Source organism: Lonchura striata, chromosome 6, assembly GCF_050655825.1.
Source record: "Lonchura striata isolate lonStrDom1 chromosome 6, ASM5065582v1, whole genome shotgun sequence".
Classification (NCBI taxonomy): Eukaryota; Metazoa; Chordata; class Aves; order Passeriformes; family Estrildidae; genus Lonchura; species Lonchura striata.
In genome coordinates, this window is record NC_140708.1 from 22,882,453 (window position 1) to 22,894,628 (window position 12,176).

At 42.1% G+C, this 12,176-nt stretch overlaps 1 protein-coding gene across 1 annotated transcript in view; it reads right to left on the reverse strand.

Moving 5' to 3' along the window:
* Nucleotides 1–2,930: 2,930 nt before the first annotated feature.
* ANTXRL (ANTXR like) overlaps nucleotides 2,931–12,176 on the reverse strand; it is a 57,580-nt gene continuing 48,334 nt past the window's right edge. The window contains exon 18 of the mRNA XM_021539066.4: nucleotides 2,931–8,053. Coding sequence (XP_021394741.3) covers nucleotides 7,823–8,053 — 231 coding nt within the window. The 3' untranslated portion in view covers nucleotides 2,931–7,822. The remainder of the gene's footprint in view (nucleotides 8,054–12,176) is intronic.

Here is a 12,176-nt window from a genome sequence, read left to right on the forward strand (position 1 = left end):
ATTTCACATTTTCATTTGTGAGTTACTTAAGCAATACAAACAATTAATATTGGAAAAAATAGAGAGAGAGCTGGGAACTTCCAGAGCCTGCAGAGTTACAGTTTCTCCCTGCCCACTTTCTTCCACAGAGATGAGTAAGTGCTTCAAGGCACAAGCAGTCCCTGACCATACCTGCTAGCTTGGGAAGAGACAGACCCCACCAGGGTCTCTGTCCTGGCAGAGAGGACACTGTCACTCCTGATGTCTCAGACACAGGCTGTTTGCATTCCTGGAGATGGAGTTTCCTGGTGAGCTACAGCAGAGCCAAGTCTACCATTGGCTTTCAAGGGTTTTTAACTACCTTCTGAAGGCACTGGCTGCTGAGAACATTGCAGCATTTCTCACTTGGAAACAACAGCCTCACTGATGTGTTGAAATCCCTTTATCACTGATGATCTAAACTTACTTTACAGAGGTGCACCAGAAATCCAGGAAAAAAACAAAACAAAAATAACAACAAAGAAGCTGAACTAGGACCAACCTCTACCCCTAGGCACATTCACTGATAACTAAGATATTCTAGATGCAAAAGGAAAGAGAGGCACAAAGCAGGAACAGTTGTGTTTTTGAAGAGATTGAGCTGACATGCTCAAAATGTTCAAAATATGCTTGCCATATATTTCCTTTGATTTTGATTGGCCAAATATGTTTTTGATTATGAAGGGGAATCTTGAGATTCCTGTTTCCACCTCAAAACATCTTTCTATGTACTGAAAAAAACAGCGACTAGAAAACATTTGAGGGCACCAAGTATTTTACCCTAACAGTGCATGAGCAGCTGTAAGGCAAGAGTTCCTGTATTTGGTACCTTGGGAAAACTCATGCTCTCAATCCATATCCCTCTGCCGTTAAGAGAGAAAAGTGGGAAAAATGGCTCTGCAGGGCTCCCATTTGTACCCTGAAGAAACAGGCTGAGCTCCAGAATGTTGGCCCAGAGGCTCAGCAAGAAGCAGGACATCAGCATGGATGAAGGGCAAGGCAGCTGCTCCATGGCAGGGACAGGCTGCTGTGGGGAGAGCTCACTTCAGTGAGTGACCTCTGTGGCTGAGACACAGATGGGCTTTTCTAAGGACCTTCAGTGAAGTACTGACCCATGCAATCATGCATTTCTGAAAGCTTAAAAGGAAACATTTCTGAATCTATGTCACAGGCAAAACCTTTCAGCAGGAAAGCTTTCTTTTAGAGAACTTTTTCATATCATACATAACCTCACAGTTTGAGCTGCAGTCAGAAATTGGTGATGTTACCTGGCCAGGAAACTCCAATGCAGCCTCCCGAGCAGTGAAAAGGAAGGTCCTCCAATGTGCAGGAAAAGGGGAAATTTGTTGCAGAAACAGATGAAACTTGAGATAAGTCCTATCCCAAAGGGCAAAGCACATTCACAGAGTAAAGACCAGACAATTTCCAGCATGGGCAATATGCTCTGCCTGTGGTTTCTCAAGGAATGAGAGAAGAGGGGAAAAGAACATTTTTTCCATTCCTGGCTCAGGTTGCTGAAGCCAAAAAACTTCTTGTTGCTGACTTCCATGCAGACAGATAGGGTAGAGGTTGGTGTATGTGAACATATAAATGCTACTCCTGAGACTGTGAAGTACATTTGATGAAAGATTCTAAATCAGCACTAGAGGCTATTTATAGACAATTCTATAACCAAAGACCTGGATCTGAACATTCCCAGTCTCTGGGAAAGCTCAGGTCAAATCTGAATTTTGTTGTCTCAGGCATGCATAAACCTAAGCAGCCACAGCTGCAGCCAGTGGAGGGTTTTTGTTAATGCAGAATAAAAATGCCCAGAGCCTTGGCTGCAGGACCACTTTTGTTTATCTGATCTCTTCCAAGAGCCCAAGCCTGCTTTTTGAGTAAGAAGCAGATGGAAGCACAAAGAAGAGTGAAGGCCACAAAACCATACTGGATGACTATTGTCTTGCCAGCTTGGGGCACAGAGTGAGAACCAGCCAGGCTTTTTGTCAGAGCCCCATCTTCCACGAGGGAACAGACAGCTCCAGGCTGAGGATTCCAATTCCCATTAGCAGCACAGCCAGTTGGAGCTGCCCAGAGGACACCACACAGCTCCCACCTGCTTTGCTGCAATGAGTTCATGTGGCTACCAGAGCCCCAAAATTTGGTGCTCACCGGTTTTTGCAGATGAGGCTCACATGTGCTCAGGGGCAGCTTCCTTTCCCCATGCACATAGTGCTGTGGCTGCCATGCTGGGCACACTGAGTGCAGACCACAGCTCAGCAGCTCTGCAGCAGCCTTCACTACCCATAATTGCAGCCTGCTTGAGTTGGAGATTTTTGTGGCCTACCCCTGTTGACTTTCTTGCCTGCCTTATGTCCACCAGCCCTTTTTCCCCAGTCCTCAATGGGGCTGGAACAGATACAGAGGAAATATCAGAGGCAGGGAGGGACTGAAAATCGATAGTTCTGTCTGAAGCCTGGTGACTCCAGCATTTTCAGAAGTGTAGGATTTCCCATGGAATTTCTCTTCATTAAAGTCCTGAGCTCTGGCATTTTATCTTGTATGGATTTTACTTTATGCCTATGTGTTCTGTGACTCCTCTTTAAGATAGAAGCAAGTATTTCAGGTTCTGCCCCATGTGTTAATAAATGTCTGAACTCTGAGTCCAGTTCAATTTACTCAGCATTACTACTTGGATTCAAAAAACAATGGTTTACCTTTGAATTAAACAAAGACTGAACTTCTCAGCCTAGAAACATGAAACTGAGGCACAGAACATACTCTTGTCTCTAACTAAGTTAGTAGCAAGTCAAGGGTGGCAATTCTCACAGCCCAATTCCACATTCTTCTCCTGACCATTAGGTGGCTGAGCTGATTAGAAAGAAGATACAGAGAAGCTTATCACCTCTTAAAATGACCCTGCAATAAAATTCTTTATAGTGTTTAACCAGTAAGCACTTTTATTGTTGATTCTGAAGCCATTAAGACTACATTATGTTGGATTATAGAATTGTGGTTACATCTCCCACATTTGCATGCAGGCATTACATTTGCAAGGTTTTCTCAGAAAAATGGAGCACGTGCCTAAAATGCATAAAGTTACATGATTATAACATGGAAGCAGCATGTCAGTTACAGAAATTTGTACCACATGTACCAGTAACAAACCCATACCCCCATGTAAAGCTTCTTTATCCCTCAAAAATCTTACGGCTTCCTCTGTCCCACATCTCCATGCCCCAGCAGTGGATCAGCCCACATCCCCACAGCTTCTGAGAACACTACATCTTTCTAAACAAATAAAAAATTTAAAAATTTACTACTGTACATTTTTCCCCATAAAAACTAAAACATTTCCTAAAACGTTTTTCCCTCACAATCCTTCTCCTCATCTCCCAAATGAAAAAAATCTAATGTAATCTACACATTTGTTCAAGCACTGTTATATGCTAGGAATCTCTATTGCATTATTAAATGGTATATCAGTAACAAACTTCTAAAAAAACTAGGATGACCCAAAAATTCCCCTCGCCCCAAAACTACAGAGAACTGAAAATGCTATACTGCATTATCACACTTGCATGCATGTATCCTGAGCCGCTCTATTTATTCACCTTGAGCCCCTTTTAATAAATAACTGTCCAGCAGTAACATCCAGAAGTGTGCTGTCTCCTCCAATTTAAACTCTATATTTACAGAAGTAGGGCTGTTTTCTCAGTGAAATGTTTCTTAAAAAAAACAAACAACCAAACAAACCACAAAAAACCCGAAGTAACAACAATAAAACCAGCAAACGATTAAAAAGAGAAAGCGTATTACTGATCATGTTGTCTGAAGACCAACAGGACTAAAAAGCATTAGGAGCACCAGGTGCACATGCATTTGAACTGGTACAGTTCATGAAATAATGTCATTCATTGTTATGCTTGCTCTTTCACATGAGAAGCTGATTATTTTCCTTTTTTTTTTTTTTTTTTTTTTCTATTTAGGACCGTCTGCTCTGCAGGCTACTCCCACAGATGGCAACACACGCACTGAGCTTGAAAAATGGCCATAAATATGCTTTGATCAATGTGGTTCTGTATCAGGTTTAAACACACTGAATTTCCCTCCCTGCTGCTTTGCACCTTGGGTCATTTCACATCTGTACTAAGTGTGAGACCAAGGTCTCCTGAATCCACATTTTCCTCTAGGATTTGGAGAAGTATTAGATATGCACTTTTTGCAAGTGTCAAATGGTGCTATACTGGAAAATACATGGAATCATTCCCACATGAGAACATTTCTTAGCAGTGTAACTACTGTAACCACAATTGGCATATACAAGAATGCCAAAACAAACATTGAAACAACAAGCCCATTTTCAGAGGGATTTTGTCCCTTCATTTATTTTCAGACATTTCTCAGCTGATGGACACCAATATTAGTGCCTTGATTTCAGCTGGTCTATTTTGATTTATACCAGATAAGGATCAAGCTCAACAGATGATAAAATAGCAACTACTTTCTCCTACTGTGCAGTTACAGTGCCTGAGATCACTGCAAATGGATACATTTCTATACAACCAAAAGATCTTTCTGTAGCCAGTGCAGCATATTCACTGCTCCCACCTTTGCAAAGAAAATTCAGTTTAAGGCAAAAAAGTTCACTTTCCCTTCCTGCTTTACCAGCAAACTAAACCTGCAGTGCTCCTGTCACTGAGGCTGCAGCCAAAACTTGAGTTACACACCAAATGCTTTATTTTTGTACAGTGAGAATCCAGGAAACTCCATTTATACCAAATCTAATTCTCAAATCCATGGTGGTTCCTGCTTTATCATACATGAATCCATTCACCTGGGATTTGGCAAAGCCTAAGCTGTTTCTATGCCTGCTGCAAGTTGTGCAGAATTATTAGTATGTGTTATCTTTGCAAGACTGTCTATTCCAGCAAAGACGAATATTCTCCTCAACTGCAAACAACAGGCATGTTGGATGTGTGGCTGTGAGAAGCCCTGCCTATGCCAACACCTCCACTGTCACTGGTAGGGAGTCAAATTCCACCAACATCATGAGGGCAAATCACCAACTCTACTCACCCCACTCAAGATTTCTAGAGGTGCAGGACAAGACAAAATCTGGCTCCCAGGCTTTTTCAATAGCTGAAGTTAACTCTTGACCCGCAAGTCACTGCTTCAATCTCACTTCTGCCTGCTGATAAGACTTGGTATCTACAGAGCAGTGGTCTGTTGCAGCCTCACAAGAAGTTAAAGCTCTAATGCCTGTTTTATCCTGGCATGGGTATCAGTTTTATTGTCCTCTGCCATTTCAATTTCTAGTTAGCATTTGCTGGCTAATTATTCTCATACAACCAACGTGAGAAGCTGTTAGGTTCATGGTACATACACATTACAAACGATCTTAGACCCAGCAAGGTTATTGTAGGGTTTCTATATTACCAGTATAGTGCCCATCAATGACCTCTGCTTGTGAAGCACCTTCCCCCACCCTTCCTCCTGCCCTCCCACTGCAGTCATCCAGTTCCTTTCATTGGGGTAAAAACAGTTTCACCAGAACTGCAGTGGAAAATAGGACTTGTTTTAGTTTCACCTTTCAGCTGAAAGAAACAGAGATAGGTGATGACTGTGTCACACTGGCTACAAAAGGCCTTTCTATTCATAGGAGTGCAACTCTCAAGCAATCTTTGTAAAGCAAGAGAAACCAAACAAAACCCTGCACAGCTCCCACACACAAGCACAGGCACACACACACACACACACACACACATACTCTTCTTTCCCCTCCAAACAGAAATCCATTCTCATGAACCAAATTATGCAGATGCTATTCAAGTGTCTAAAAAGAATGAGGATAGGGTTGAGTGCATCCCAATTCTCCTTTCTGATCACAATGAAGTCACAGGTCAGCAAAGTACTTGGGCATAAGGAAGTTTCTCTTGACCTGCAGGACATTTTGACACATGCAGAAATGCTTTGCTGGCTCTGGCCTAAACTGGGAACAGTTCCAAGGCCAGATGGCACTCACAACCATGATTCCACTACCTGCACCAATATACATGAGGTAAGAGCTAAGCTCAAGAGAGCAGAGCAGTGCAAGAGGAGAAAGAGGCTCTGTGGTTCTTCTGAGTGATGTTTGACAGCCTCAGCTGCATACACACGGCATGTCACAGTGATCAGCATAGACTGATGAGAGCTTGGTGGTGTTCTGCAAGTGGGCCTTCCACTAGAAACATTAAACTTGACTTCTGATGGTACCAGTACAAATTTATATGCCTGTAACAATTGCATTAAAAGGTCTTAAATCTGGAGCAACTGCACAGTGCAGTTAGTGTTTTATCTTAGACTTAATGTGCCAATAACTACTATGATGTGTTACATACCCACACACAGATGGAGAAACAGGTATATGCTGTGTCATAATGCAACATATTATTATTTCTACAACTATCCTAAAAACACAGCCAGTGCCAAAGCAGACCAGCAAAGGTTTCCTCTCCAATACAATAGGTAGTGGTGGAGAAAAAGCAAGCTCATGTGTTTTGATTTACTAGGGAATGCTCTGGGCACAACCCAGTCAGGTATTGTTTAGTGAACACTAATAATGGGCTGGCCCACAGTCCCGCGTCATAAATTCCCACCTCTGTGTGGGTGCTCACATCACTTTCTGATGACACCAGAATTGAGGTCATGGGAGAGCAGCCAAGCATGTAAAATGTGGATAAAAGCTCATGCTCACTCTTCACACCATGCCTCTCAGCCACAGGTGTACTGCAGGGTTACATATTAGTGGGATCTGAACTGTCTAAAGAAAGAGCTGGTCAAAGAGGAATTTATGTTTTAATCACAAAAGGATCAAATTATTTTTGGCAGTAAGATCAAAAGGAAATTTATCCAATCAAATAGAAGTAGAATCAGTCCCTCAATGTTATTGATATAAGTAACACATTCTGTTTGTTTACTACCACATCTACGCTCAAAGTTCGTGTATGTTTGCTTCCTTTTGGACTACTCTTTCTGTAAATGAAAACTAAATACCAAGCCAAAATATTTTTCACAAAATTCATTTGAACTTTGGAAAAATATGAACCCAAGTCTTGTACAAAATCTAGATTTCTAGATAGAGTATCTCACCTTCAGTGGTTATCCTATGCAACCGCATCTAAACATATGCAGAGATGGCAGGCTCAAAACTTATTTTTACAGGGGGAAAAGATATATCCCTCTTCTGTGATAGATTATTGATCTAGATTATTGGCACATAGTCTTATGTTACCTCATTACTGTTACAGGCCTCTTAAAACTTCCACGGAAATTCCACCTGCAGAACCAAAGGCAGAAAGATACCTTTGCAATTGTTGATCCATATTAATATCTGGATGCAGTGCTGTTGGGGAAAAGAAAGCAAATTCCTCAATGAATTATGTTGAACCAACTTGTAGGCAGCAGCTATCAAAGCCACTGATGCACGAGTACCGGCTGGAGTTAGTAACGAACGATCTGACATAGCAAGTCAGACAACTGTCGTATCTAAATAGATCTTCAAAAGTATACACACAAAAGCTGCTACCCTATCTAGAGGATCATTTTGGTTTGTTTTTATACCCCATAGCTCTGAATTTTTCCATTGAATGTTTACTCAGCACGTGTGGTTTAAATATATTCATACACTAAAATTGACACTTGGCAATATTTTTTTTCCTTTTCTTTTTTTCTTTTTGCTGACCAGCAACAAATTCTGATATCTTTAACTGTAAACCAATACTCAATAAATATGCTGTGTTCAGCAAAGAGACATGTTGTGTCGATCAGGTTTTGCTGTGCTCTAAGCCATGGGCTGCGGGGGTGGGCGTGAAGGAGGAGGTCCAGGAGGGGCTCGGGATGGAGGTGGTCCAGGAGGTGGCTGCCTGGAAGGAGGCTGCAGAGCCACGGGAGAGGAAGGATTCCTCGGAGCATTGTTGAGGGGAGCGTTGTCGCGCAATGGCAGCTTCGGCGGCGGGCAGTAAGGGGCAGAGGTCCCATCCGATTTCACACGGGTGAAGTTTATGCATCTTCCCTAGAGGTGAAGAAAAATTCATTATTAAAAAGCAGGTATTTTGATTCACTAGTAGCTAGTCAAAGGTTCTATAAGCAGAGAGGTCAGGCTATATTTCATCCAGTATCATTGACTAGGTCCTAGAAATTACATTCAAACCATGCTGTATTAAAGCTGTACTTTCCTTGATTTTCAGAGCTACTGCCTGTAGAGAATAGCCTAGGACTGGCTTAAACCAATAGGGACCACACTGGGACTGTGCTCACATGTACTCTCTGCTGTGCTACTAGAGTAGAACATGCCAAACACGACAGGTCCACCCAGGACGTGCTTGCCTTGGTGGCATCCCTGACTGCAAAGCTGTGCTTGAAAAAAACCCATACAAGATTATACCAGAGCAATGACATAAGCAAAGCTACTCTAGCTCTGGTTTTCAAAGTGATCCTAGCCTGGCTGATGTCTGTGCTTTGAACATTACACTGGGATAGCACATGTGTCTGCTGTGCTCCACTGTAGATATGGCTTCCCTCAGAAACACCAAGGTGTGGGACTTACACAGGGGGCTCTCCAGTGCATGTGTTTTCAGAATGGATGCAGGATGCAGACAGGCAGGACCTGATGGGAGGACTATAGTGGGAATTTTAAAACAGGAGTAGCTTAGATTTGAAAAAAAGCAAGCACTGGGGATGTACTAGTCAACTAGGGGCTAAATGCATGTATGTCAGTGTTTCCTTTAGCCAAAATAAAGCTTTGCATAGGTTCCCACTAACCAACTAGACTAACTTCTAGACAGGAAGAGAGAGAGAGTGAAACAGACCCCAAAGACCACCTAGCCTCTCCTGTGGAAAGCAGCCAGGGGCTCCTAGGTAATGCAAAAGCTATATGGTAACCTCAGTGAGGCACCTCAGATAGAGTGCACGCTAGAATCAACAAACTAAATTCAGCTCGAGGTTATGACAACATCCCCTGAGCAAATTCAGGAAAACGATTCCAAATATAGAAAACTTGTCTCAAAGCAGCTGTAAATCATGATCCTCCCCAGCTACCAATGGCTGTGGCAGCAGGAATACAAAAACCCACATCAGTCACAGATTCTCTTGGCTCAGTGCTGTCTAGCATAAGAAGACTCTGAAGGTGTTTGGAGAATGGGCTGAGTTTCTGTGGCAAACTCACAAATCACAATTTCCGCAGGAAATGAGGTACAAGCCATCACAGCAGAACCTCAACTGTTTTGTTGAGTGACTTCCAATGCCTGCACCTTTGTTCATGAAAACTATTTATTTTAAAAGAGGGGAATCACTTAAGTCTATGACTTCTCTGAAGAAAGGCAAGCAGCATTTCTAAAGAAGCTTGTGTAAGCTCCAGAGCTCAGAAAATGATTTTACAAATAAACTAAAACCCAAAGGGTACCATCCTACCACTTACTTGGACTGAATGGCTCTGGGTTTCCAGAGCTCAGCTGCAGACATGAGTTGTTTGAATGGGCATGTTGTTGCCTGCACATGAGACACACTCAGTAGTTCTCTGTCCCAGCTTTCAGCATCACAATTCACCACTACACTTACACAAAAGTACCAATGAGTAGGATAAAATTCTCTTCCTAAAAATCCAGGCTTGCTATGCCAGACTTTGGTTATGAACCAGGTTCATGGCAATATTATACTGGGGCCAGAGCGTTTGTATGGAGTCAAAAGCCAAGGTCTTGGTTACTTCTGCAAAGATAAACCATTGGATCAAAAAAAACAAGTGAATGCTTTGCTCTACTCCATCAGAGAACTCAAGTCCTCACAGAACTTAAGTACTCATCAGCATTGCAGCAAGCAGCCATCCTTGCCAGGTATTTGTCTTCTGCTGTGCTTCACTGTATTCAGAACCCACTTGGAAATTCAGCCATATTTACTGACATGCAACGAATGTTACAGATATATTTAATGGCTGTACATCAAATTCATTTAAGAAAACTCAGCCTTGATATTTATAAAGTTATGGATTTAGATCAGCTAAACAATCACTCAGTATGAAAGAAAAAAAAAGAAAAAGAAAAAAAGGTCAGAGGTGCTCACACGAGATGCACCATATGGGGAGGGAAAAATTTAGGATAGAACAATCTCCCTCATAGTAAATGCAAAGCTGCAGACACAAAACTATTGCTTTTGCCTACAAGCCTTTCCTGCCCCTCTGTTTTGTCTCTCTCACAAACATCAATTCCAAATATATTCATAGTCTATAATCAAAGGGGATCCCATAAATCTGTTTGCATTACTTTCACTTCAGTTAAAGTGATAGGCGACGTCAAACTGCTGCCAGTTTCTGCCACACTCACTGATTTGTCAGACAGATGGGTAATTTAAAGGCCATGCGCTGCATTGTGTCATGAAAAATACGGTTGAGTTGGGGGAGTCTGACAGATAGGGGCTTGGATGATCGATGTATGTATTGTGACACTTCCTCACAAAAGATTATCAGTGTTAGCCTACAATCTCATATATCAAAGACTTCTGGTGAATACTGGAGCAAATCCTCCCAAGCAGTTCAAGCAGCCATTGATAAAATGGGGCCAAACTCTAAACCAGTGTCAGGATTAACAGCTGAAAAGGGAAAAGGAAGAACAAACGATAATAAATCATAAGTGATAGTTTGGACTTAACATGTGTATTTTGTTAAAGAACTTCTAGTTTGAAGAATTAAGTCCTCCATGCATCACAGTCTCCTTATAACAGAGTGCCACTGTTATTCTACCTAACATGCACATCCCTCTGGGGTTAGTTTATAAAAAAAAAATCCACAATGTTTCTCAAATAAACATGCTAACCACAGGATTTTTAATATTCTCTGGTTGAAAGAATTAAGTAATTTCCTTTCCAAAGGCATATAAAGGCTTTTAAACCCTGGGAACACAGGCAGAAATTAAGTATCCTGCACACTTATCTCTGCTCTTCCTGCAGAGAGGATTAACAGGGATTAAGAAGCCACCACCACCACTTTAGCAGAGGTAATGATATATATTTTTCCAGAAGCATGGAACATGCTGTTTGAGGGAAGGTGCCAGAGCTGCAAGGTGCAGCAGTACCAGGATGATCTCAGGCAGCACAGCTGTCAGTAGCTGCTTTATTGTGTTCTAGGGGCAGCTGATGTGTGTGAATCCAGCCCGGCTGGCTGGGCCCCGCTCAGCCGGCGCGACCCGCGCCGCGTACGGTCATTCAGCACCAACCGGAGGTCAGCATGGCCATATGGAGTTACGCCCTTCCTGCAGCTCACATCTGCACCCTCTTCCTAATGCACCATTATTTTGCCTCCCCATATGTCCATCCACTTGTTAGCCTCTTGTTATGCTGCTTGCCAAATTGGCTTTTCAAAAAGTACAAATACTGAAGCAGTGGGATCTGCCCTTGTCCCGACTCCAGCTTTTATCCCAGTGTAACAATCACATGTGCAAATCAGGCACTTTGTTCTTCTAGGCAAAGTTCTCTCGACCACCTAGGAAGTGTTGTTGTGTGTGGTTTAAGGGGGGCAGGAAGGGAGGAGACTCCTGAAAGCCACAGCATCATGTTGCTGGGCTGTCTTCCTCTCAGTGCTCACTACATCATTCCCCAGCACTCAGTTCCCCAAAATCTTCAGCTACTACTCAGCAAGTTTTCAATTGACAGAAATGACTGTTCAAAAAATCCAGACAATTCAAAGAGTGCCATGGGGAAGTCTGTTCACCCATGATACTAGCAGCACTTCAGCAAAAACAATCTTAAAAATCCAGGCTGTCCCTTTTCTCTCTTCATTTTAATACATGCATTGCTGTTTAAGAAAAATAAAATCCAGTTTAATCTCTGTGCATGTCAGTATTCATGTACACAAAAGTATGCCTGTTTCTTATTTTTAGCTACATTAGTTGACCTAATAAAAGACATAGTTTCTGCTATAAATTTTGCTTGATTTTCCATTCCCTCTTGGTTTGGCTTACAGGGTCCCAGTGCTGCAATTTGGATTTGAAGAGGTGTATATCTGAAAATGAGTTAGCTTCTCTTAGTTTATTGAATTTTCTTGTCTTTGACCCTGTAAGAATGTGACAACTTGCATTTTAGAATGGATTAAAATAAAATAAGTCCTTTAAAATTTGAGCATGGCCATTCAAAACACTAGACTACCAAAT